The following is a 25617-nucleotide window of genomic DNA, read 5'->3' as shown; positions in this document are numbered from 1 at the left end:
TATGTAGTCATTTTCAAATATTAGGGGTAAATTGCACATGACTAAAATCACATTGATAAAGTGAAGTTTGCCCAAAAACTTACACCATGTTTATTTATTTATAGATGGTAACTTATACCAGATTGTAATGGAAAATGCTATAGGTCTCGTATAGGTATGTGATCTACAAACTTATGAACCTCACACTCATATGAAATATTTGATTATTTATTTAATAAAAAATTTGATATTCCTATCATTACCTGTAATGTAATACCATAAAAACGATATTGCTCCACTCAACATAAATGCAATTTCCAAAAACGAAAACAAAAACAAAAACGAAATAAATGTTTGTCAAATTTTAAATATATTTGGGTCTTGTTTGAGGACAAGTTTTTTTAGTAATTTTTTAATTTTTTGACTAAAATGTTATGAAAAAAAACTAATATGTTTAGAATGATTTTTTAACTTTTTACGAAAAGATGTGTAAAAAATTAAAAGAATTTTTTTTAATTTTTTAGTATAAATTATTAATTTTTTAACTTTTGAAATAATTTTTTAACTTTTTAATTAAAAAAATCAATTGTAAAACGAGCTCTTTATTACGGTAATAGCACAAATTGCATGAGACGCATTTAATGCAGAAACTTGGCCTCAGGCGTTTAATAGAATTCAAAAATAGCCCCAAATTTGTTTTCCAATACCCAAATTACACCCTACTCCACAATAAAATTTAGCAATATTATACGTACTATGTTATCATCGACCAGTCCAAACTTCTCTCTCACGATTCCATTCAAATTCCATCTTTTGTTTTCAGTTCTCAACTCCACGCACAACACCCAAGATTGATATATTGAGGGAATCCTAAGCCGACCAACAAACAGGAAAAAGAAAAGGAAAATTCATTGGAAAAGAAAAGAAAAGAAAAGAAAAGAAAAGGAAACGAAAGTGAGGGTTCTTGGAGCTTTATTAGATTCTTGATTGATCAGAGGATCCATAAACGAAGCATTGACTGGTTAAAGAGATGGGTACTGTTGTTGATGTGTTGCGGAACTGTAAAAGGTAGTTACTTATTTTTGTTTTGATAATTTTTAATTGGAATTGATTGGTGTGTTGGGTTTTGTCCGCCTATTAGTTTCCAGGGTTTGTAATTGTCATTTTTATGCTTTGGTATGTGAATGTTTTGGAATTTTTTGTGCTTAGATTATTTAGGGTTGAAGTTTAGTGATACATGTTCAGTTCTGAAATGGGTTTTGGGAATTCTTGTTAGATTGTCATTTTCAAGTGTTTATTTGGAAGTCTGTCTGACTCTGACTACCTAACTGTGTTTTGGGCTTAAACATTTTTAATTCTTTGATCAATTTGTTTTTTAATGGGGGTATCACCATTAAATAATTTGGTTTGGTTTAGTTGGCAGTTATAATTTGTTTAATAGTTTCATATGCAAATGTTGTCATATGTTGAACTGGGCCTTTTTTTCCTAGTTCATTGTCATATGATATCAGTAACTGAACTTGAAAATTTCATGGAGGGTTTGTCATAATGTCATAAAAAAGTCTGATTTTGTATGTTGTTATTGTTGTTGCTGTTTATTTGGGTTGTTGAAGAATTACAAGTGAGGTGAAACAGAATGAGGAGTAAGAATTGGATCAGAGAGCAGAGGAGGATTCGGATAAGACGCAGGTTGGGGAAGATCACACAGTGTTTCTGCTCAGGAGAGCAATTAAGAGTAGATGAAATGGTTCCTTCATCTGAATCCCTTGCAACCAAGGATTATTCAGAGAATGGGTATTCGTCTCATGCTGGTGAGATTAGACAGAAGCCAGATACCGGCAATATTGAAGAAGCTGAATCCTCTCTGCGGGAGACTGGTGGTTTGAATTATGAGGTTGGTTTGTCTAAACTTTTCACTTTGAAGCTTTGCTCATTTTGAGTATCGATCTTCTATGTTTTTTCAAAGTAAACTATCTTTACATTCTTCTCAATTGGTGTCACCTTTACCTCTCACCTATGCATTTGGTTGTTATAAATATCTTTCTTCTTATGACACTAATCGTAGAAAATTCTTGATTTAACCATACTGATTTATATATTATATATACACACAAATATGTTGCTTTCCTTAATTAAATGCTTGAAAGCAAGGGTTTGTTGTCACTTTTGTAAGACTACGGATTAATCATTCTCCAGGAAGCAAGAGCATTGTTGGGAAGATATGAATATCAAAAGGGAAACATTGAAGCTGCCTTGCATGTATTTGAAGGCATAGATATTGCTGCAGTGATTCCAAAGATGAAACTTGCCCTTGCTAAAAAAGAACGCCATAGGCGACGCTCACGAAGGGGTTTTTCCCCACCAATGTCAATACATGCTGTTAGTTTACTCTTGGAAGCAGTCTATCTCAAAACAAAGTCATTGCAGGATCTCGGGAGGTATAGAGGTGAGGTACTTAATGGATAGATTGCTGTTGTTTTTTATATTCTTTCCAGTTGTATGTTGTATGGTTGAATATGTTGTTTTTACTTCCAATCTCATCTATTTTTTCTTCAACTTTCACTATTTTCCAGTTTGAATTTCTCTGACTGGTGAAGTTTTGAATATCATTTTAGGAAGCTCCTCTGGAGTTTCCCCTATTTTTCCTTCAAGTATTAACTCTGAACTTATTTGAATCTCAAAAAGTTGTGGTTGGTACCTTTTTCTAAGGAGAACTACATTTTCTATCTCAGCATAAAAACAAATCTGCTGTTCCCATTTTTTTGTCATTACTTTTCATTTGTAAAATAATCATGCAAGAATCATGTTTCTAAAATCTTGAGGGAGATGAAAAAATATACAAAAGTGGCCCTATTCTTTCTCCAAATTATAAGACCTTTGCCCTATCCTACTTTATGTCTCTGGCTTTTCTTTGTAGTTAACAACATTGTTGACCTGTTGGTTTATTATTCTTTACTGTTTCTAGCTGTTTAATTAGATGCAGTATCTCAAAACAATATTTTAGATTGTAAAGTAGTGCTTTTTTACCTATGATATTGCTATCTCAATTACGATAGGTTTTACCTATGAGCTTCTTATGACATTTTAAAGCTTTTTCTAATAAATTGTATGCCTCTTCTTGGTGAAGTTTTTACTTTCTGTTGCCCAAGGCTTAGGCTGTTAGTTTTTGTTTACATTTGACGCTATGTTTGGATCATGGATTTGGATAGGGATTTGGAAACAGAAAGGGAAATGGAGAAAAAAATTTACTTGTATTTCATTCACAGTTATCTCCTCTTTCGCTTTTCATTTCCAAACCCATGATCCAAACATAGCCTAAAGGTCTTGGATTGTCGGTAATGTCCTGATGGTTTTGGTTGTGGATGTGGTTTTTTCTTTCCTTGAAATTGTGCACACATGCATGCATGCCACATGTGATAAGGGGAGGGAAAAAGTATTTACAAACAATATACAACAATGAAATTGTTATTGTTTTGGCTAATAAATGTTTTTAATTATTTTTGCAGAAGCTGCCAAATCATGCAAAGTTATTCTGGACATTGTTGAATCTTCATTACCAGAAGGCCTGCCTGAAAACTTTGGTGTTGACTGTAAACTGCAGGAGACTCTAAACAAGGCAGTTGAGTTGCTTCCTGAATTATGGAAACTTGCTGATTCTCCTCAGGAAGCGATCTTGTCATACCGGCAGGCCCTTCTCCATCACTGGAACCTTGATGTAGAAACTACAGCAAAGATTCAAAAAGAGTTTGCCATTTTTCTTTTGTACAGTGGAAGCGAAGCAATCCCTCCAAACCTTCGTTCCCAAATGGACAGTTCATTTGTACCTAGAAACAATATCGAAGAGGCTATTCTTCTGTTGATGATTCTATTAAGAAAAGTTTCTCTCAAAAGAATCAACTGGGACCCATCAATTATGGATCACCTTTCATATGCTTTATCTGTGTCGGGGGAACTACGGCCATTAGCTAATCAAGTGGAGGAATTGCTTCCAGGGATCATGGATCGAAAAGAAATTTATCTCACACTAGCCCTCTGTTATTATGGAAATAGTGAGGACTTGGTTGCTTTGAATTTGCTGAGGAAATTGATGGGTAATAGAGAGGATACAAAAAGTGTTCTGGCTTCATTAATGGCTTCAAAGATTTGCACGGAAAACTCCAAGTATGCGGAAGAAGGGATAAGTTTTGCTTGCAAAGCCATTGAAAGCTTGTCGGGTAGATGTGATCCTATGGTAGGTGTTGCCAACTGTTTATTGGGAATCTCACTTTTGTCTCATTCTAGATCAGTTCTGGCTGATGCTGAGAAGGTTAAGAGACAATCTGAGGCACTCCAAGCTCTTGAAAGTGCCGGGAAAATGACAAGAATGAGAGACCCCAATATTGTTTACCATCTCAGCCTCGAAAATGCTGAGCAGAGAAAGTTGGATGCTGCACTGTATTATGCTAAGCGCTTACTAAAATTAGAAGGTGGGTCTAATCTTAAAGGGTGGATATTGTTGGCTCGGATATTATCTGCGAAGAAGCGGTTTGTGGATGCTGAAACTGTCATAAATGCTGCTCTAGATCAGACTGGGAAATGGGATCAAGGAGAATTGTTGCGAACTAAAGCTAAACTCCAAATTGCTCAGGCTGAGTTAAAGAATGCCATTGAAACATACACTCAGCTTCTTGCTATTCTTCAAGTTCAGAGTAAAAGCTTCAGATCTGGGAAGAAGCATTTGAAGGTATGTCAATCAAGAGGTTTTAACTTGGTTTGTCAATTAATGGCTGAATTGTCTGCTTATAAATGATCAGAAGTATCAATCAGAACAATATGAAATTGGAATTTTAACACTTTTAATTTAGGAATATGTGCCTTTGACATTGCTTGTCAACAAAACCTGTGTCTTCTACATTATTTTTGGCAATTCGATCAGATTGCTATTTTGGAAAGGAATTGAATACTGCTTCTAGAGTTTTGTCTTTAATTGGTTTGTTAGAAGAGTAGTAGGAATTGGATATGGTGTATACAGTCATGTAGGTTTTGCCATAATTAGATAGCTAATGAATAGTATGAGATGAATAGCATTGGCTGATATTCTAAAAAATGGCTTCCAATTAGAGAAGCGAGTAGTGGTGGGGCAGGGAATTTGGTGTAGGAAGTAGGGTGAGCAAGTGTAATTTGCATCCACTTTGGATAATCAATGTATGTTTGTTTAGTAGGAAACTAAATCTAATAAAAGTCAAATTGATATTGGTGAGCCATTCTCTTAAAGTCATTAGAAGGATAAGACTTCTCTATCGTACTGCAGTGTAATAACTCTTTGCTCTCTCAAGATCATCAGGATGTACATTTTCTAGCTTTGGCAGGAGCCTAGAAAAATTGTTTTCATTTAAGCCTCTGTTTTTCCATGAAAATCGATTGAGAAAGATGTGTGTCCATGCTTTCAAAGTAGGCTCTGCTGCATTACCACTGCAGGCCTTTGCCTATTGTTGGTCCCATTCATTGTGTTGGTAGGGATGTTCTCAGACTCTGAATACAGAATGCAGAGATTTCTTTGGCTTATTTATGTCAAGTAGCAGCCATTTTTTTCTTCGTTTCCACTTCATCAGATAATGGCCCCAGCTGTGGGGCATTACCACTATCTCTAATGTGTGTAAATTATATCACAGTAAACAGGATTAATATAAGTTTTCTGGTATGTGAATCAAAACTATATATATTAAAGATGGTACCACTTATTTAATAGAACCCAAGCAGATCTCAAGTGTCATCTCCTTTTGCTTCTAACTTGAGGTAGACAATTTTGATTTTTTTTTTTTTTTTTTTTGATTGAAAGATAATTTTGAATCACTTTGTGGGTCTACTGGCTTCTACCCGAATTTTTTTTTAAGATTTATTTTTCCCATTTAAACCTTGTTTTCAATACAGAAATTTGTTGCACCTATTTACTCTTGCTTGTATCAATTTTGACAGGGCAATGGAAACTGTGATAGAACTTTGGAATTGGAAACATGGCATGATCTGGCTTGTGTCTACATAAGCTTGTCACAGTGGCATGATGCTGAGATTTGTCTTTCCAAATCCAAGGCCATTGGTCATTATTCTGCTTCTAGATGGCATGTCACTGGTACATTCAAATATTCCTTTTCCGTACATCATTTATAGTGTCTTACTTCCTTCCATTTGCTTTTTTCATGAAATTTTGGTTGTAATAATTATCAGCAGTAGAATTACTGAAGAGGAAATTAATATGTGAAATTAATGAACTCCAAAATTAATATTTGCATGTTTGTCCATGACAACAAAATGAGCCACCATCAAATTCACCAAATAAAAGAGCTTAAACTTTAGACATGCAATTTGGTTTTTGTGGGTGAGAGGTGTGGTTAGAGGTAGTCTAGGAAGATGGCGGGCACTTCAATGGCCTGAGATCACCGGAGGTGGAGAGGAGGAGGTCAAGGCAGGCTTGGAGAGAGAGAGGCTGGCAGTGATGGACCTTGAACACTAATATAGAATGTGAGAAGGAATGTTTGTGTGAGACTTAGTGTGTTAGAATTATGAAGTTGTGTTGTTGTTGTATTGCTGCGTATACAATACATTATATAGGCCATAGGAGTATTGGAGCCCAAGCAAACTGTTGGACAGGTGGCTCGTTCTCCTCAACTCTACTAGAAGTGATATAAGCCCTTCTGCCGTCTGTGGCTTGACGGCAGGCGGAGAGCAACGTTTCATGGCAAGCGGAAAGTAACGTTTCTTATATGCATTGGATGACATGATGTAAAGTCGTTGTTGCCTTTTCTCCAAGCCTGGTCAAGATGGAGTTGTCTTAGCAAGAAGACAACCATCTTGATGATCCCATGACCTCAGTCACCAATCCAATATTCTCTGATGATCCTGAGCAGTAGTGCCTGGGTCCTGCTCCCAACCCAGGCATCCAAGTAGGTGAATGAGCCAGGGCCCACCTCAGTGTTTAGGAGAGCTAAGGGCTCGCTCCCGAGCGACCAAATAAGAGAATGGGCCGCAAGCCTATCTCAATATTTAGGAGAGCCAGTGTTTATCAATCCAAGTCCAAGTGAACCGAGGGTTGATTATATTGTTGTTTGGTCTTGGAGTATGAAGGACCATGGGCCCTACTGGGCCATGGTGCTGCCTGTTGCAGGACTCTTCATATTTAGATATATTTGGGCTTATATGTATGCTCCCGCTTAGGCTAAGCATTTAGTCTTGATTTTGCGTGGTGCCTTGGCACACGGCACCCGTAGGGCTCGCCATGTATCAAACATATGACATGCCCATGTGGTGCCTTATTGGTCTGCCAGGTGGGTGGGGTTTTGGTGATGTGGCACTTGTAGGGCTTGCCGCATATTGGGCTTGATACAAGTACCCACAATAATGCCCCCTGTGCAGATGCTTTTATAGCTAATGAGAGTATTTGTACATGCTTGTGTTAAAAAGTTTTGAAAATATTAGCTCATGCAGACAAGTATTCAGATAGTTTAAAATTAGGCTTTTGATACAATGGAGGGATTTGGATTGCTCATGGAGTGTTTACATTTTAAGTTTCATTTGGTGCGAGCCAGCCGGATGAAGATGTGGGTTTGTTGGGCGATGACTTGATTCCACGGTATCTCCACCACTTCACAAGAGATTTCTGCTTCGTTCCATAGACACCAAATTCCACCCATCACCCTTTCCATGCCGTTAGGAGGAGGGGCCTTGGCCTTGGTGTTAGGAATAATCCTTGATTTGGCTCATGAACTGGGCCTCGCTTCTCCTTTTTTTCGTGTTTGTAATGATGACGAGGTGGAAGTGTCCACCAGAATGTAGGTGCATGTAGTGTTGGAGGAAGTTAGGAGGAGCAACACCCTCAGTGTTGAAGAAGAGGATGTTAAGCGGGGTGTTGCGACGAGTGGTTGGCAGGGTCCTGCTGGAAGCACTATCTTCTCCCAGGTTGAGGCATGCAAAGTCTTGTATGTCCCATCCAAGTCCCAAATCTTCATTTGGGTTTTCCGACGAGGCTGACATGATGGAAATGTAGTGCTCCAATCCCTTTCTCTCGGTCTTTGCGAGAGGATGTTGATTCGGATCCTCTCGAAATGTGGAATCAGCACCTGCCTTGCTTGACAAGTGGATTCCTGGAGACTAAAGTCGCCTTCCTGGTTTGGCATTAACCAAGTGGAAAATGGCGGTATCGTGTGGCTGTTTGGCAGTGTTAATTGCTTGTACCATCCCCTTATTTTGCTCTGAAGTTCCTCAGGTACCTCCAGGACAGTATATGGGGATGTTGGGTGTAGAACCAAGGGGGATTTGAACAAACCCTCTTGGAATTGCCATGGAGGTATGGCGAGCATTCTTCGAAAGAACTCGCACGCTGGACGGCGGCGAGTGGGAGTGGAGCTCGAAGCTCCAGAGTGAGAGTTGGAAATTCTGTAATTTAAACCTTTGGAGTTTGAAGCCTCGTTGTTCACTGGCCGCCAAACAGTATTATCTCCACACTTTTATCTTCTGGAAGCCATCTTTTAAGTGAATGGTTTGTTGAAGTTGAGAATGGTGTGTTAGCAATTGAGTACGAATTTGCTTCTGTTTGTGTTTTGCTCTCTTATAAAGGGATTGCATCGGAAAAAGGGGATTGAATTTACTTACTTTTGTAGCTTCACGTTGGGAAAGAGTGATCTATGGAGAGGACAACTCACCAATTGAAGTTTTAGGTTTAGAGCATACCATTAATAGCTACTAATTTGGAGCTGCTTATAGTAGCTTGTGATAACTTGTGTAGCTATTAGCAAAGTGACTTTTTGGAGAGTTTAAGATTTTTGTAGTCAGTTTTTAATGTTTTTGACCAGCAAAGAGAATTTTTGATTGGTTTAAGGATTTTTCCTTGGGAAAGTACAACCTCAGTATGTGTGTATATATACTTTTTTTTATATTTTATTTTTAAGCTCCTCGTTCCGCTTGAACATTGCATTTTTGCCACAAAGAACTTATACTCCATATGAATTCATATAAGTTTGTGGATATTCTGGGTATAGTTTGAACTTGTTCGAACTGTTTGAATAGGGAGCTTGCGTTTTTGTAGAAATACGTATTCTGTATATGTATATATATTTTTTAAGCTCCTCGTTCTGCTTGAACATTGCATTTTTGCCACAAAGAACCTATACTCCATATGAATTCATAAAAGTTTGTGGATATTTTGGGTATAGTTTAAACTTGTTCAAACTTTTCGAATAGGGAGCTTGCGCTTTTGCATAAATACGTATTCTGTATATATATATTTTTTATTAGCAAATAAGAACTCTGTATTTTCCGGTTTGCTCTGTCTGCTCCTTTTACCCATTGTACAGAAGGGTGTTTTATTGACTTGGTTACCCGTAGCTGGGTTTCTTAGATTAATGTACCATTAAAAAAAAAGTTGTTTGGCAATTCTAGGGTTTTGCTGTACTATTCTTTTGAGTTTGGGTGAGTTTCTCATAGGCTCTTAATCCAAGTTGAGTGTTAGGTTTCTTCTCACGCCAAGTTTTTCTGGGTTGCTTCATTCTATCTAAGTTGGGTTCGGGGTTTTTGGAGAAGGGTGTCGATAGCCGCGAAGGTGGGGAGAAACGTTGTCGCCTTCGAGCTACGAAGCGAGATCCAATAGCACAAGAGGGGTTATGTGGTGCGAAGGAGCCACGACGTCTCTCATACGGGTGGTGCGTAATCGATCTGTGAGGGGCTAGATTGTTGTATTATTGGCTTCAAGGTCTTGAATCGAACTCCAAAGTTGCGAAGGGGAAAAGAGACGAGCTGGCAGAGAGAAAGGAGGGAATGGTGCCAGTGAGTTGCAAGGGTGCTGCAAAACAGTCGCTTGCGCTATTGGTTGTGGAGTTTTGATTCTGGGTTTGCTGCTAGGGTTGGGTTATTGCTGATCGCTAGTGGGTTTGGGTCTTGATTGAAGAATTGGTGCGTGGCTGGGGTTTTGAGCTTTTTGATGCAGTGAAGTTGGGTTTCTAAGGGTTATTGCCATGGGTGAAGCTTGAGAGGGAGGAGTGAGCCAAGAAGTTGAAGAAAGAAGAGCCGAGATTGGGACTAGGGGATACTCGCGGAGCTCTCGCGGTTGGGGTTGTTGTAATTTGTAAAGGTATGGTTTTCTTCTTAGTTGATTTGAGATGTATTGTATTTATATATATTTATATATATAAGGTATTGTTTTCTTGAATAAAAAAAAAGGTTGTTGGAGAGTCTAAAAAATTAATAATACATATTGGAGAGCTGTAAGGTTAGAAAAAAAAATTAAAATAAATAAATAAATAATGAACTATTACAATAAAATGTTAGAGAGCTAAGAATGTGGAGATCTTTACTTGGAAAATTTTATGAGGGAATTGAGAGCTATGAGAGTAGAGCTCTAATCTGGAGAGTTGTAAAAATGGAGAGATGACCCAAAAAAATGTTGCGAGTTATATAAAAAGCGTTGAAGCGAGGGACCCCAAAAAATTTCATGAATTATAAAAATGAGGCGAGCGAGGCTCAAAAAAAAAAAAATTGTAGGTCATATAACAAAAAATTGAAGCGCGACGGAAGCCCCCTCCCCCCCTCCAAAAAAAAAAAAAAAAAACGAATTTCGTGAATTATATAAAAAAAAAATGAGGCGAGGGAGGCTAGAATTTTTTTTTTGTAGGTTATGTAACAAAAAATTGAAGCGAGGGAAGCCCCAAAAAAGAATTTTTGTGAATTATATTAAAAAAATGAGGCGAGGGAGGCTAGAAAAAAATTTGTAGGTTATGTAACAAAAAATTGAAGCGAGGGAAGCCCTAGAAACGAATTTCATGAATTAGGGAATTGAAGCGAGGGGAAACTGTGAGGGAAATTAGGATTGGTGCGAGGGGTGAGGGGAAATTGCGTGGGAAAGGTTGCTTCATGTGAGGGAAGGAGACCTATCTCAAAATAGGATCAAGTGTGCGAGGGAAGCTATATATATACTCCTTCCGTCCCAAAATATTAGTCCCTTATTCCATTTTTCATTGTCCCAAAATATTAGTCCCTCTTCAAAAATCAAGTACAAAAATAATATAAATTTCCTATTTTGCCCTTCTTTTAAATTAATAAACAATATAAAAAGTACAATTATGACATTGATATTCCCAAAAAATGTACTATCAAAAGGATAATTTTGAAAAATCAACTTTTTTCAAATGTAATAATTGTACTACCAAAAAAAGTTAAATTCCCCAAAAGGGACCATTATTTTGGGACGGAGGGAGTATATTTTTTTTTTTTAAGTGTTGAACTCCTCCTTGGTTGATTTTTGTAGAGTTGATTCCTTGTTACCCAAAGTGCCTTATTCACTAATGGTGAACTAATTGAAAATTTCTTGGGCCGAATTTGTGTATCGGGCACTACATGTTTTTTCTTCTTTTTTTGTCACAGTGAAAAAAGTTAGAGAGGGAGAAGGGTGAAAAAAAAGGCAGCAGTGAGGGTGAGAGGTTAGAAAATTAGTGAGGGAAAGAAACATACCTGTATGAAGGCGAGGGAGAGGGGATCAAACGCAAAGGACCTAAACAGTGTTAGAAGTTGAGCGAGGAACAAAAGGGTATTGCGAGGTGCACCGTCGTGAGGAGGAGGATCAAGTGTACTGCGGGAGAAGCTGGGAACACCTCCTTGGTTGATTTTTGTAGAGTTGATTTTATGCTACTTAGCGTGCCTTTTTCACTAATTGTGAACTAATTAATTAATTTTTTTAAATTGAATTGTACCTCAAAGGTGAATGCCATTTCTGATGTGTAAATCTTGTGTTGATGCAGGCGAGGCGAGATTTTGTGATATAGCTAAAGTGAAAGGGGGAAGTGTTGTTTCCCGCCGCGGTGCGCAACAATCGCTAGCAGGTTTCTCTGGCATTTCCAAGTCGAAAATGGATAAATCCAAGAAAAGTCTTTTTAAGGCCAAGGAGGACACGGATCCCCCGAGCATTCCTCCAGCAAATTACTGGTGTAGGGTGCCTTTCTTTGGTGGAATGGACTTATTTGGGCGAGGGTGGACTTATTTGATGACAGTGGCGAGGGCCCAACTGATTTGCTTCTTGGTGGGGTTGAGCCAGAGAAAGAGGTTGAGGCTTTTGTTCCTCCAGAGTCTATTGTGCGTTTTCATGTGGAGAGGGGCATTTATCCTTATTCTTTTCCTGCTTTTGAGGATTATACGGGGCGCAAAGATGACTTTGATGTCTGGAGTGCAGCTATCTTTCGTCATCCCTCATATTGTGAGGTGCTTGCTGGAGCTAAAATTGTTATTGCTATTTCTCAGTGTATGCGGATTAGACGGGAGCCATCTTGGCTAGAATTCGCACTGTCACGTTGGAGTTTGAGCTCTCACACTTTTATTACGCAGTGGGGAGAGACGACTCCTACTCTGGAGGATGTAGCTATTTTGATGGAGTTAGAGCACCTTGGATCAGCGAATCCTAGCACAAGAAGTTTGTTCCTTAGCCAGATGGCTATTGTTGCGAGGTTGGAGGATGTCGTGGCACTGGCAGGGAAGCTATTGAGTCGTTATCAAAATAAAGTGTTGGTTACGCCTCAATCACGAAAACGACTGAAAAATACTTTTGAGGGATGGCTTCGTTACTGGTTTCGAGATCTTAGCCATCAGGTCCAAGGAAACGTGGAGGATGGATTTACAAGTCCAGGAATGGAATGGGACAAATGGGGGAGTGTTGAACATTTAGCTGCTTTCATTACCTATTGGCTGTCGTTGTACGTCTTGTTGCGTAGGCTTCAGGACGGTATTTGTCATGAGCTCTTTCCTCTTGCTGCAATTCTTGCCTCCGGCCGTCCTATTTCGTCGGCTCCTTTATTTCTGGGGGGCTATATAAGAGGTTGGATATGTATCAAGAGGGTGTTGATTGTTCCCAAGGTCGGTATGATGTTAATAGCTTCTTCCCTACTACCTTTTTGCAATTATTTTTGTATGAGAGATTTCCTAACTTGGCCCCTACGCCAAGGGTATTTTCCATAGAAAAAAGTGAGCCACGTTGTGCTAGGTGGGCTGAAGGATGTGTACAAGGAAGTTTGGCCAGCATTTTTGATTTTGAGGACAAGTTTGTTGCTCGTCCTTATGTCATGCCAGTTTGTGGAGTATCTTCTACCGTTGCCTACCGCCTAAATGATTGCGAGCTTGTTTTTGAACTGGGTGTGTCTTATTTGGGGGATGCAGATTCAGTGATGGTTCTTAGCACCATTTCTGGGTATTTACTTTATTTTGTGGATGACATATACGGTGTGGCAGCATATAATCCTCTTAGGGTCGCTCGACAGTTTGGTTTAGACCAAGGGGTTCCTCAACATCTTCCTTCCTCTGTGCCTTCTACAGCCGATTGTATGCAATTGTATGTGTACTCTTTTCTTTCAGAAGAATTACAGCGTCGGGGTCGAGTAGTGCTAGTAAGTAAGGATAGAATTGGCAAAACTACCCGTAGTTGGAGGAAGTATTGGAGATGCAATCTTACATCATTTCGGGAGTTCTTAAGTAGCAATCCTGCGTCCATCTATGTAGAGCTCATCCCGTCTGACGACCCTGAGTTGTGTATGGCTCACGGAGAGTAGGGCTCGTTAGCTACAAATAAGGAGGAGCTCAGCCCACTATCTCGCCTATTTGAGGTGGCTATTGCTTTGGAGCAAGCCCAGATAGTTTCTCCTGACCGTCCCTCTTGTGCCAAGCGTAAAAGGCCGCCCTCTGCTTCTGTTCTTGTTCCAGTGCATAGGAGAGTACCTCAAAGGCCGAATGTATAGATCCGCCTACTAAAACCTGGGTTGCTCGCCAAGCGAGGGGTCGCTCGAGTGACGCCATCAATTCATCTCAGGTAAACTCACATTTCGCATTTTGAAATTATTTGCGTGTTTGTAGCGTCTCCGATATGTTTGTATTAAAATACCTGTATTGTTTGCAGGGGTCAGCTGGTGTGTGTCGGATAAAATTGGTGCAGTGTAAGGCCTTGCCCATTGATGAAGATGTGTCTCTTGATGGTAGCCTCCCAATTCCTCCAGATCCCCTTAAAGGGATTGATGTTCTTGGTGACACCACTATGGATTTGAGGACGGAGTGCTTTCCGGAAATTAGTGATTTTCCTTCGACAGTTCCTACTTCTGAGATGGGTAAAAGCAAGGCAAGACTTTATGCTTATAGACGGTCAGGGAGTACTGAGGATGATGTAGAAAATTCGAAGGATGATGAAGAAGGTTTAGACCAGAGTCTTGAAATTATAAGGGAAAGGGATGATGTTGAAGACGATGTTGGATGTGACGTGGTTAGTACCAGGCCTTCTTTGTTGGATGCACCGAATTCTAGGGATGCATTGGTTCCTTTGCGGGCTAAGATTGGAGGTGGTGTCCCTGTTGCTCGCTTATTTAAAGGTGGTTATAGTTTTTCACATAGCGATGTGCCTAGCTCGCGAGTTGGGAGTGTGAGTACATCCGTGAGCTTGTCATGTACCTAGCCCCGCTCTCCGCGAGCCATACACAACTCAAGGTCGTCAGACGGGATGAGCTCTACATGGACGAGCGCAAGATCGCTACTTAAGAAATCCCGAAATGATGTAAGATTGCATCTCCAATACTTCCCCCAACTAGGGGTAGTTCCACTAATTCTATCCTTGCTAGCACAACTCGACCCCGACGCTGTAATTCTTTTGAAAGAAAAGAGTGCACAAACAATTGCATACAATCGGCCGCAGAAGGCACAGGGAAAGGAAGATGTTAAGGAACCCCTTAGTCTAAACTAAACTGTCGAGCGACCCTTAGAGGATTATAGGTTGCCACACTGTTTATGTCATCCACAAAATAAGGTAAATACCCAGAAATGGTGCTAAGAACCATCACTGAATTTGCATCTCCCAAATAAGACATCCGGTTCAAGAACAAGCTCGCAATCATCTGGGCGGTAGACAATGGTAGAAGATACTCCACAAATTGACATGACATAAGGACGAGCAACAAACTTGTCCTCAAAATAAAAAATGCTAGGCAAACTCTCCTGTACACAAGCCTCAGCCCACCTAGCAGAATGCGGCTCACTTTCTTCAATGGGAAATACCCTTGCCATAGGGGCCAAGCTAGGAAATCTCTCATAGAAAAATAATTGCAGAAAGGTAGTAGGGAGGAAGCTAGTAACATCATATCGACCTTTGGAACGATCAACACCCTCCTAATACATATTTAACCTCTTACATAGCCCTTTCCAGAAATAAAAGAGCCAACAGAATCGGACGGCCGGAGGCAAGAATCGCAGCAAGAGGAAAGAGCTCATGACAAACACCATCCTGAGGCCTACCCATCAAGACGTACCGCGACTGCCAATAGGCAATGAAAGCAGCTAAATGTTCAACACTCCCCCACTTTTCCCCTTCCATTCTTGGACCTATAAATCCATCCTCCACATTTCCTTGGACCTAATGGCTAAGATCTCGAAACCAGTGACGAAGACATCCCTCAAAAGTGTTTTTTGGTCGTTTTCATGATCGAGGCGTAATCAACACTTTATTCTGATAACGACTCAATAGCTTTCCTGCTGGTGCCACGGCCTCCTCCAATCTCGCAACAATAGCCATCTGGCTAAGGGACAAACTTCCTGTACTAGGATTCGTTGATATGAGGTGCTCTAACTCCGTCAAAATAGCTATATCCTCCAGAGTAGGGGTCGTCTCTCCCCAGTGCTCAATAAAAGTGTGAGAGCTTGAACTCCAACGTGACAGTGCGAACTCTAGCCAAGATGGCTCCCGTCTAATCCGCATACACTGAGAAATAGCAGTAGCAATTTTAGCTCCAGTAAGCACCTCACAATATGAGGGATGGCGAAAGATAGCTGCACTCCAGACATCAAAGTCATCTTTGGACCCCGTATAATTCTTAAAAGCATGAAAAGAATAAGGATAAGTGCCCTTCTCCACATGAAAACGCACAATAGACTCAGAAGGAACAAAAGTCTCAATCCCGTTCTCTGGCTCAACCCCACCAAGAAGCAAATCAGTTGGGCCCTCGCCACTGTTATCAAATAAGTCCACCCTCACCCAAAATAAGTCCATTCCACCAAAGAAAGGCGCCCTACAGCAGTAATTCGCTGGAGGGACGCTCGGGGGATCCGTGTCCTTCTTGGCCTTAAAAAGACTTTTCTTGGATTTACCCACTTTCGACTTGGAAATGCCAGAGGAACCTGCTAGCGATTGTTGTGCATCGCAGCAGGAAACAACACTTTCCTCTTTCACTTTAGCCATATCACAAAACCTCGCCTCGCGTGCATCAACACAAGACTTACGAATTAGAAATGACATTCACCTTTGAGGTACAATTTAATAAAAAAATTCAATTAGTGAAAAAGGCACTGGGTAGCAAAGAATCAACTCCACAAAAATCAACCAAGGAGGCGTTCAACCAAATTAGAGTTGCCTTTGATAGGAGACTTACTCCTAGATGGAGTGCTGCTATGAGCCCTAATATCAGGGCTTCGTACTCTACCTCGTTGTTGGAGCATTTAAAGTCCGGTTTATACGACAAATTGACTTCGGTTTGATTTGGGGATGTGAGGACTATTCCAGCTCCTCCCCTTTAGAGGTGGATAATCCATCGAAGCTCAAACTCCATTCTCCTTTGGTGTTTACTTCAGCGGCTTGGAACTCATCTCCTGGCAGTTCATTCAAGGCCGGCTCATGTTCTCTGCTGGGGAAGTGAGCCAAGAGGTCGGCCAACGCTTGACTCTTAATGGCCTTGGGAGCTTTGCAAGTGATGTCGTACTCTGCTAATGATAGGATCCAGCGAGCTAGCCTGCCCGAGAGTGCTGGTCTAGTGAGAAGGAATCAGATGGGATCAATCTTGGTCATGAGATGGATGGGGTAAGAAAGGAGGTAATGACGGAGCTTTTTGGCGGCGAAGACTAAGGCGAGGCAGTGCCGCTCAATGGGGAAATATCGGATCTCAACCCCTTAGATGACTCTGCTTATGTAGTACACGGGTCGTTCGAGTTCGTTGATTTCGTGGGCGAGCAGAGCCCCGACTGACTTTAGCATGGAAGTGATGTAGAGGAGTAAGGGCCTTGTCGGATGAGGAGGAGTCATGGAGAAAAGGGAAGTTAAAGCCAACTTCACCCTTTTGAACACTTGTTGGTGTTCCTCATTCCAAATGAACCTGACATCCTTCTTTATTAATGAATTGAAGGGTTGTGTAATCTTGGCCATAGCTGGGATAAACCGTCTCAAGTAAGATGCCCAACCAAGGAAGGTTCTCAACTAGTCTAGATTTGTTGGTCGTGGCATATTTTTTATGGCGGCGACCTTTGCTGGGTCAGGGTCTATCCCATGGCGATGAATGATGCAACCAAGGAACTTGCCGGCAGTGACTCCGAATACGCATTTAAGCTTGTTCATTCGGAGTTTGTATTTCTTACAGCGTTCAAAGACTCTTTGGAGGTCTTTAAGGTGACTAGTCTCTTCTTTGGATTTTACTACCAAATCATCAATGTAACACTCCAAGGTTTTGTGAAACATATCATGAAAGATAGCTATCATAGCTTTCTGATATGTTGCTCCCGCGTTTTTGAATCCAAAAGGCATTACAGTATAGAAAAAGTTACCTATGGGAGTGCAAAATGCCGTCTTCGGGGCATCCTCTAGAGCCATCTTGATCTGGTTGTAACTGTTGAAGCCATCTATGAATGAGAACATGTGGTGCCCCGCCGTTGAATCAATCAAGGTGTTTATGTTTGGGAGTGGGAACTCATCTTTGTGGCAAGATTTGTTTGGGTCTCTGAAGTCGACGCACACTCGAATTTGGCCCTTTTTTTTTTTTTTTTTTATAACTGGGACGATGCTAGAGAGCTAGGTGGGATGCTGGATAGGTTTAATAAATCCTACTCCAAGCAGTTTTGCCACTTCGTCCTTGATGTTGAGCTCCACGTCGGGCTTATAAAATCTTACACCTTGCTTGACTGGGCAAGCCAGGGGGATGGCGTTCAAACGATGCATGGTAACATCTTTGTCTAGTCCTGGCATTTCTTCATATGTCCATGCAAAAACGTCCGAATACTTCTTGATCAACTCGATGAGGGGCCTCCTTTGTTTTGCTGCCAGATCTTTGCAAATGAAGATAGGACGCCTGGGTTCTCCTTCAGGGGCTATGTTGATTTCTTCCAGTTCTTGCTTTTGGGGCCGAGGGTCGTCCTGTAAACACTCGAAGCAGGTCGGACTTCTTGCAATCCATCTTGCTTTAGGATCACAACCGAGTTGGAGGGGACTTATTTAGGAGATGAAATGGCTGTCTTTGTGAGGGATTTAACTTTTTAGTCTTCGGTTCCATCCAAATGAGTTATTATAGGACAGTTGGACTTGTCAAAGTGTTTTTCTGTTGCTGGAAACCACAGCTTTTTTTCTCCTTCTACTCCTCTTGTCCCTGCTTTTTTTATTCTTTGCCGTTGGCAAGCGTTGGGCCAACGTAAACAAAGCGTAGCAACAGTGATCTTCTCCACTTGGTTCACGATGGGCGATTGCTACTTCGTCTAGCTGGGGGTTGGCATTGGTGACACTTGCCAACCCCACGCACTGTCATAAACGGTATACCACTCTGCCATCTTTTGTTTGAAACCTGTTCACTTTAGGGAGCTTTCTTGAGGGCTCTGATTTGGTGAATGTCTTTCGGCGAGGTAGTGATGAATCTTCTTCAGAGAGGTCATCCCAATTGGGTATGGGAGTTCCTTGGAGTGGCCGGTAAGGTTCATCTTCATCAATATGATTGTAAAACACTGTATCTACCATGTGAGCTTCATCTACTCGAAAGGGTTTTTGAGAGCCTCATTGTTGTAGATTGCTTTGACACATTGATGGTAGGTGGAGGGGATCGCGGCATATCTGTGGAGCCAAGTTCTCCCTGGGAGAGCCTGATAGGTCGTCTCTGCTTCTATAACATAGAACTTAGTGTTGGAGCAGATTGGTCCCACTGCTATGTCTAATTGGACATGACCTATGGTTTTGATTTTTTGACTTCCAAAACCGGTAATGAAGATAGGTTGTCTGACTAAGTGCCTTTATGAGATCCCAGCTGCTTGGAAAGTAGAATAAGGCATTACATTGAGTAAAGCCCCTCCATCTATGAATCCTCTTTGAAACTCTATCCCATTAATGAATACTGGGACGTGGAGAGGACGGTTATGTGGGAACAATACTTGTTTGTCTACCTCGGTAAAGGTTATCACCAAGGAGTTATCCCGAAATACTTTCCTTACTGATTCGCTTACACTTATGCATGTTTCACCATTTTGCTCCGCAAGTCTTAAAAAGGCCTTGGTGGCTTCGAAGCATGTTGCTTTAGACAAGCTGAATTGGTCGAAGAACCATTTGAACTTTGTCGATGTCTTTAGCGCTATCACACGCCTGGTCTCAAAGTCTGGACAAGTGGGAGCTGTGAGTTCAGAGAGCTTACACACCATTGGTTCCTCCATTTCGTCATAATGCGAAAGCATCATGACCGTCTTGTCGTTATCCTTGTGGTGTAGGAGAGGATCTTTCAAGGCATCTTTTGTTTGGCGGGGTAACTCCAAAGCATCATCAGACATCATTTTCCGAACTAGAGATCTGAGTGCCCAACATTCCGTGGTAGGATGTTTGATGGAACGGTGTTATATGCAATAGTCTGCCCCGCGTTTGATCTTTTTTGGTGACAGGTCGCCTTGGCTCAGGAAGGTGAACCTTTCCATCTTCTACCTAGGTGTTAAGGAGTGCTTGTGCCTCGTCCACCGAGGCAGGCAGCGGCGGAGGAACTTGATTGAACTCTCTTTTTTGTCTGTGGGTCTCCTCTTCCTCTAGAGGAGCCTTCGGCTACATATACAGCGTGGTTGTGTCGGTTAGGCCTCCATGAGGAAGGTTGAGGTGCCGCTGGTCGCCATGAGTAGGGTTGTGATGTTGTTATTCATGCCCCTGATCTTACTGTTTTACTTATGTTTTGGGCCGCGGCACATAGAGCGGAAAAGTCAGGGAAGTGGTGGTTGACCAACCGGAGTTTATAAGTTGTGAGCATCCCTTCGATGCAGAATGACACCAGTTGGTGTTCTTCCATCGGGTCTTGAATGTCTATTGCTTTTTCCCTGAAGCGGCGGACATAAATGAGGATGTCTTCCTCGAGTCGTTGTGTCTCCCTCATTAGATGAAGGGTGGTTAACCTTTCTTCAACGTAGAAGAACTTGATATAAAACTTTTTTACCAAGTCCTCCCATGAAGAGATAGAGCCAGCGGCGAGGTTGGCATACCACGAGAATGCTTGATCCATGTGGGATTTGGAGAATTTTCTCATGCGGAGGTTTCGGTCTTCTCAGTGAGCTCTAAGAGCGTCAAGAAAGCGTGAAACATGCTCCCTGGCATTCCCTTTTCATCCGTCGAAACGGACAAACTTGGGTACTGTACCGGATAAAGGAGATTTGCAATGTGAATAGGATAAGGGAGACGGAGGTCCAATTTTGGAGAGGCAAGGATGTGACCTTTGTTCATCTGAAGTAGGCTGTGTATGTGCTTTTTTACTACATCCAGTGTAAATAGCTGGAAAGGGGTCTAATCCAGCGAAAGAGCTGGAGATCCAGTCAAAGCCACTGCGGTGGGAGCTCCGCTAATGGATCCAACTTATGGTGGAGGTATTTGGCTAGGAGCTAATGGAGGGAGTGGGGCGACTATTTGTCCTCTCACTTAGGTTTGCAAATTGTTTTATGAAGCGGGGTTGGCTTCTGAGCCACTCTGGGCTAACGGCGGAGCGCCATTTTGTGATGATAAAAGGGGGTTAGATGATGATGGAAGTGTAGGTGCCCTTTGTAAGGCTAGTAGGGCATCCATTAAGAGTTGTTGGTTTTGTTAAAGAGAGGTGACGCTTTTAGTCAATACACGTAGCTGATCCGCTATGGCCGATTGAGAGGACTGTTCCTTCGAAAAGCCGCTGGAGTTGTGTTCTGAGGTCTCTGCCAGAGTCTCCCTACCGCCACCTTGGGATGTCGCTGCTCCAGTTCCAGTGTTCTTTTGGGTGCCATGTGAAGTAAGCACCACTCTTCCCCAGCAGAGTGTAATGTGGGTGAGAGGTGTGGTTAGAGGTAGTCTAGGAAGATTGCGGGCACTTCAATGGCCTGAGATCATCGGAGGTGGAAAGGAGGATGTCAAAGCAAGCTTGGAGAGGGAGAGGCTGGCAGTGATGGACCTTGAACACTAATGTAGAATGTGAGAAGGAATGTTTGAGTGTGAGACTTAGTGTGTTAGAATTATGAAGTTGTGTTGTTGTTGTTTTGCTGCATATACGATACGTTATATAGGCCACAAGAGTATTGGAGCCCAAGCAAACTGTTGGACAGGTGGCTTATTCTCCTCAATTCTACCAGAAGTGATATAAGCCCTTCTGCCGTCTGTGGCTTGACGGCAGGCGGAGAGCAACGTTTCATGGCAGGCGGAAAGTAACGTTTCTTATATGCATTGGATGATATGAATATAAGGTTGTTGTTGCCTCTTCTCCAAGCTTGGTCAAGATGGAGTTGTCTTAGCAAGAAGACAACCATCTTGACGATTCCATGACCTCAGCCGCCAGTCCAATATCCTCTGATGATCCTGAGCAATAGTGCCTAGGTCCTGCTCCCAACCCAGGCATCCAAGTAGGGGAATGGGCCAAGGCCCACCTCGGTGTTTAGGAGAGCTAGGGGCTTGCTCTCAAGCGACCAAGTAGGAGAATGGGCCATGGGCCTATCTCAATGTTTAGGAGAGCCAGTGTTTATCAATCCAAGTCCAAGTGAACCGGAGGCTGATTATATTGTTGTTTGGTCTTGGAGTGTGAAGGACCATGGGCCCTGCGGGGCCATGATGCTGCCTATTGTAAGGCTCTTCATATTTAGATATATTTAGACTTATATGTATGCTTCCGCTTAAGCTAAGCATATAGTCTTGGTTTTGTGTGGAGCCTTGGCACACGGCGCCCGTAGGGCTCGCCATGTATCAAACATTTGACATACCCACGTGGTGCCTTATTGGTCTACCACGTGGGTGGAGTGGCACCCGTAGGGCTTGCCGCGTATTGGGCTTGATACAAGTACCCTCAATTTTCTTAATTTTTCTACAAGAAAATTAATAGAAGTTCTTTCTGACTATGAGGATGCGAGTGTACAGTTTAGTTGGATTTAGTTGACACTGGTGAAGTTTGTCTTGGATGATAATGCCTATGTATGTCACATTATCACATTACATCCTGCTGTTCTTCTACCATGAATTTTCATTCATTTTTTGGCTGAATTGTTTTTGTCTAATGTCCTTAATCTAATTTCATTTGTAGCTTAGTCTAAGTCCTTTCCTGATTGTGAATTTAGTTTTTCTTTTTTCTTTTTTTTTTTGTATTCTTTTCTTCTCTTTTATTGTAGTGTTTCCCAATCAGCATCTCTTTAATGAAAATTTAATCTATGAAAAAAAGAGTTGACTTCATTATAGAAATGGCACGATTCATATTCAAATTTGCCTTAATCAAAATCAGACTTGAGCAGCTGTTCTGAAAGTCAGAATTTCCACATGAAGTGTGCAGAATTAGAAACCACAATTGAATCGTTGATACAACTGCTAGATCTGGTTAAGATTAAGGTGAAATTCTAACTTTTCAGATCTCTTGGATCATAATTAGGTTCATAAAACTGACTCTGGCATTGGCTTTTTAAGTGGTTGTTTTTTGGCTTTTTTAGAATTTAAAAATGCTGATGCAATTGGGAAATTGTTAAAAAAAAGTGTGGAAAAGTTGAGTGGCTTTTTAGCATTTTTAACTGATGTAAAACAGGCTTTTGGCATTTTTAGCCAAAAGGGCTGGCTTGGCTCACCCCAAACGAGTTCTTAGGGGTACTCGATCTGGTTATGGTTGCTGACTTAGATTAGATTGCATTGTTACTTCTGGCTTTCCTTTTAGCCATGACTTTAGCACTTGTATTCTCACTTTTTGGCTCTTGTTTTTAAGGGTTGTTAATAAACCCAACCAACCCGAACCAACTGCATGTAATGTCCTTTTAGCCATGACTTTAGCACTAGTGGTTGTTTTGTTATACATATAAGGGTTTTTGTCAAAGAAGTACACCAAATGTGAATGTTGCTTGCAAGAGTCTACTTTCCTCGGTTTATTTAATTATCCTCCGCTCTTCTATGGGTTGTGGTTGTGATTCAAATTGTTTTGGATCTATGTTAACTAGTGCATGTAGATTCTTTGGGATTTAAAACTTGGGAGATTTTTGCAGGTTTGCTTTACCAAGCAAAGGGCCTCCGCAAAGAAGCTCTTAGAGCTTTTTGGCATGCTTTAGATGTTGAGGCCACCCATGTTCCAAGTCTAGTCTCCATGGCCGTGGTTCTTAGACAGCTTGGTGGCCGATCTTCAGCTGTTGTTAGAAGATGCTTTCTCACAGAAGCACTACGACTTGACAGAATGAATGCTTCTGCTTGGTATAATCTCGGCCTTATTTACAAAGATGAGGGTGAGCGTGAGGGTGATGCATCAGCACTGGAAGCTGCCGAGTGTTTTGAGGCCGCTATCGTTCTTGAAGAGACTGCCCCCGTTGAACCCTTCAGGTGAAAGGCCAGGCTAGCTTTAGTAACGAATTCGTCTGTATCTTACTTTGATGGAAAAGCAATAAAAACAAAAGTTTCCTGGTCTGTCTTCTAACTTTGTTTTTTCTGAGCAAGTACAATTTCTGTTTGGTAGAAAGGAAAAATGAGGTGTAAAGGAATTGGGGCTTGAAAGTTCACATTTGATGTTTGCAGGACTGTAAAAGTTAATTCATTTTGGAAATAGGTTGAAAGTCGACTTTATTATTATTTTTATTTTTTTGAAAAAATGTGTAAAAAATAAAGAAGTGATGTAATCTAAAAATTGTCAAAAAACTGGTTTTTAACCACCTTCTCAATAACTTGCTTTTTAACACTCCAAAAATAAGAGAGAAACTGTTTTTAGGAAATTCAGAGATTCATTTTACAACATTTGCATGAAGGAATAAAATTGTTAACTCACAAAAATAGCCAATTTCAAAAACAAACTCTAAATTATTAGACCAGCATTTTTCTTTCATTGATTCCAACATAAGATTTCACTTTATTGGTTACCCCCAGTGGCTAATATTTTCAGTAATTTTTCAAATATATCTGTTTTTGGTTTTGAATTTTAGATTCAATTTTTTGAGTTTTAGAGTTTTTTATATTTTATATTTTTTTATTTGAAAAAAATTTGGTCATTTTTTTAAATCAATTTTTAAAAAAAATTTAAGGTACTTTGAAAAATTAAAATATATTTTGAAAAATCTAAAAAAATTAATAAATAAATCTTATCTTTTGTATTTAGTAATTCACAAATATTTTAATTTTTAATTTCATCAGGTTAGGTTAGACTCATCTAAAAGTTAAATAAATTTAATTAAAATGATAAAAGAATTTATAAAATACACAAAATAAAAAATAAAAAACCAAACAAAATATTTTTTAATTTTTAAAAAATTCAAAAAAACAAAAAAATACAGACTTAAAAAATGCGAATTTACCTTTCTTAACGCTTAGGGTGTTAAACGAATTAAGTTATTCAAATTCGACTTAACTCGTTAAAAATTTATTTGAGATTGGTTCATTATGCAAAAATAAAATTTGAACACTTTCTAAAACTTGTTAAATTTTCAAACTAGACTTAAAATAATTTGTTACTCAGCTCAATAAGTTCATATGCAAAGCTTAAACAAAATAGTGCATGTTTCAACTCAATTCATTATCAATCTTAATTACAGTCTAAAAATTGAAATGGTTTGATTTCGCTCAAATTGTCATCTCAACTTGAAATTTGAGAGAACGTTTGGACTTAATAAGTTAATTTTGAAATTGATTTCAATTATTCAAATTATTTATTTTTTAAGACTTGTTGAGTAAAATATTCATGTTACAAATTAAGATATTTTGATATTGATAACTATGTATTTAAATTATATTTATTTTAAAAAAATATATATCAAATATGAGTTTAAAAATAATCATTTATTTTTTATAATATAAATTAAATTCAAATATACAATTATTAATATTTTATTATTTTAATTTTTTAAATAAATATTTTATTTAACTAATATTAAAACGTAAACAATTCATATCATTAAAATCAATTTCAAAACGTCCCTATCAAATTGAATGTACATCAAGTTGAGATGGGTAACACGCAAATTGAAGAGAGCATGAAGAGTGTATGAATGGTTTTCAAAGTCTACTACACGCGGACAGATAAAAAGTAGAGACAAAAACAAAACATACAAATCAACATACAAACAATAAATACGGGACAGAGCGGAGCGGAGAAGGAAAAAAGTATTTTGTATTTATGTCTCTTTGTTTGTCTGTGTCTGTGATGTGAGTGTGTTTGAGTCTGTGTCTGTCTGTCTACAACTCAAAATCAAAATGTAATGTACCTTCAAATTTTTACATGCCAATAGCAATTAAGTGATAATACTTGCTATTAATTATAAATATATATGTATTTTTATTTTTTAAATACTTAGGCCAAGTTTGGCATATAGCCAAAAAGCTAAAAAGTCAAAAAGTTACTCAAAAAGTTAAAAAGTTAACACTATTCATCAAAAGTCAACAATTACGGCTGCACAACTCCCAATTCGAATTTTACCCTACAAATCAAT

The 25617-nt window shown here is 40.0% G+C and overlaps 1 protein-coding gene across 2 annotated transcripts; it reads left to right on the top strand.

The window, feature by feature from the left end:
• The first annotated feature begins 608 nt into the window (after positions 1 to 608).
• Positions 609 to 23770, top strand: LOC114289288 (protein NPGR2). Of its 2 annotated transcripts, XR_014346855.1 has the most exons (7): positions 609 to 1047; positions 1593 to 1873; positions 2176 to 2425; positions 3486 to 4702; positions 5935 to 6088; positions 11742 to 12846; positions 23197 to 23770. XR_014346855.1 is itself a non-coding variant. In XM_028232976.2 (6 exons), the coding sequence occupies exons 2-6, from the start codon at positions 1616 to 1618 to the stop codon at positions 23526 to 23528; spliced, it is 2211 nt and encodes a 736-aa protein (XP_028088777.2). In that variant the 5' UTR covers positions 609 to 1047; positions 1593 to 1615; the 3' UTR covers positions 23529 to 23770. The 2 variants fall into 2 exon arrangements, 1 of the variants encoding a protein (XP_028088777.2); XM_028232976.2 differs by lacking the exon at positions 11742 to 12846.
• The last annotated feature ends 1847 nt before the right edge of the window (positions 23771 to 25617 follow it).

Source organism: Camellia sinensis, chromosome 12, assembly GCF_055761805.1.
Source record: "Camellia sinensis isolate YWXY chromosome 12, ASM5576180v1, whole genome shotgun sequence".
NCBI lineage: Eukaryota > Viridiplantae > Streptophyta > Magnoliopsida > Ericales > Theaceae > Camellia > Camellia sinensis.
This window is presented reverse-complemented; position numbering and strand designations above follow the sequence as displayed.

Bases quoted from the DNA above. Each gene is read 5' to 3' on its own strand.
- LOC114289288 (XM_028232976.2), top strand. From the start codon at position 1,616: ATGAGGAGTAAGAATTGGATCAGAGAGCAGAGGAGGATTCGGATAAGA. The intron at 2,426-3,485 runs GTGAGGTACTTA...TTATTTTTGCAG, and splicing joins GGATCTCGGGAGGTATAGAG to AAGCTGCCAAATCATGCAAA. The intron at 6,089-23,196 runs GTACATTCAAAT...AGATTTTTGCAG, and splicing joins TTCTAGATGGCATGTCACTG to GTTTGCTTTACCAAGCAAAG.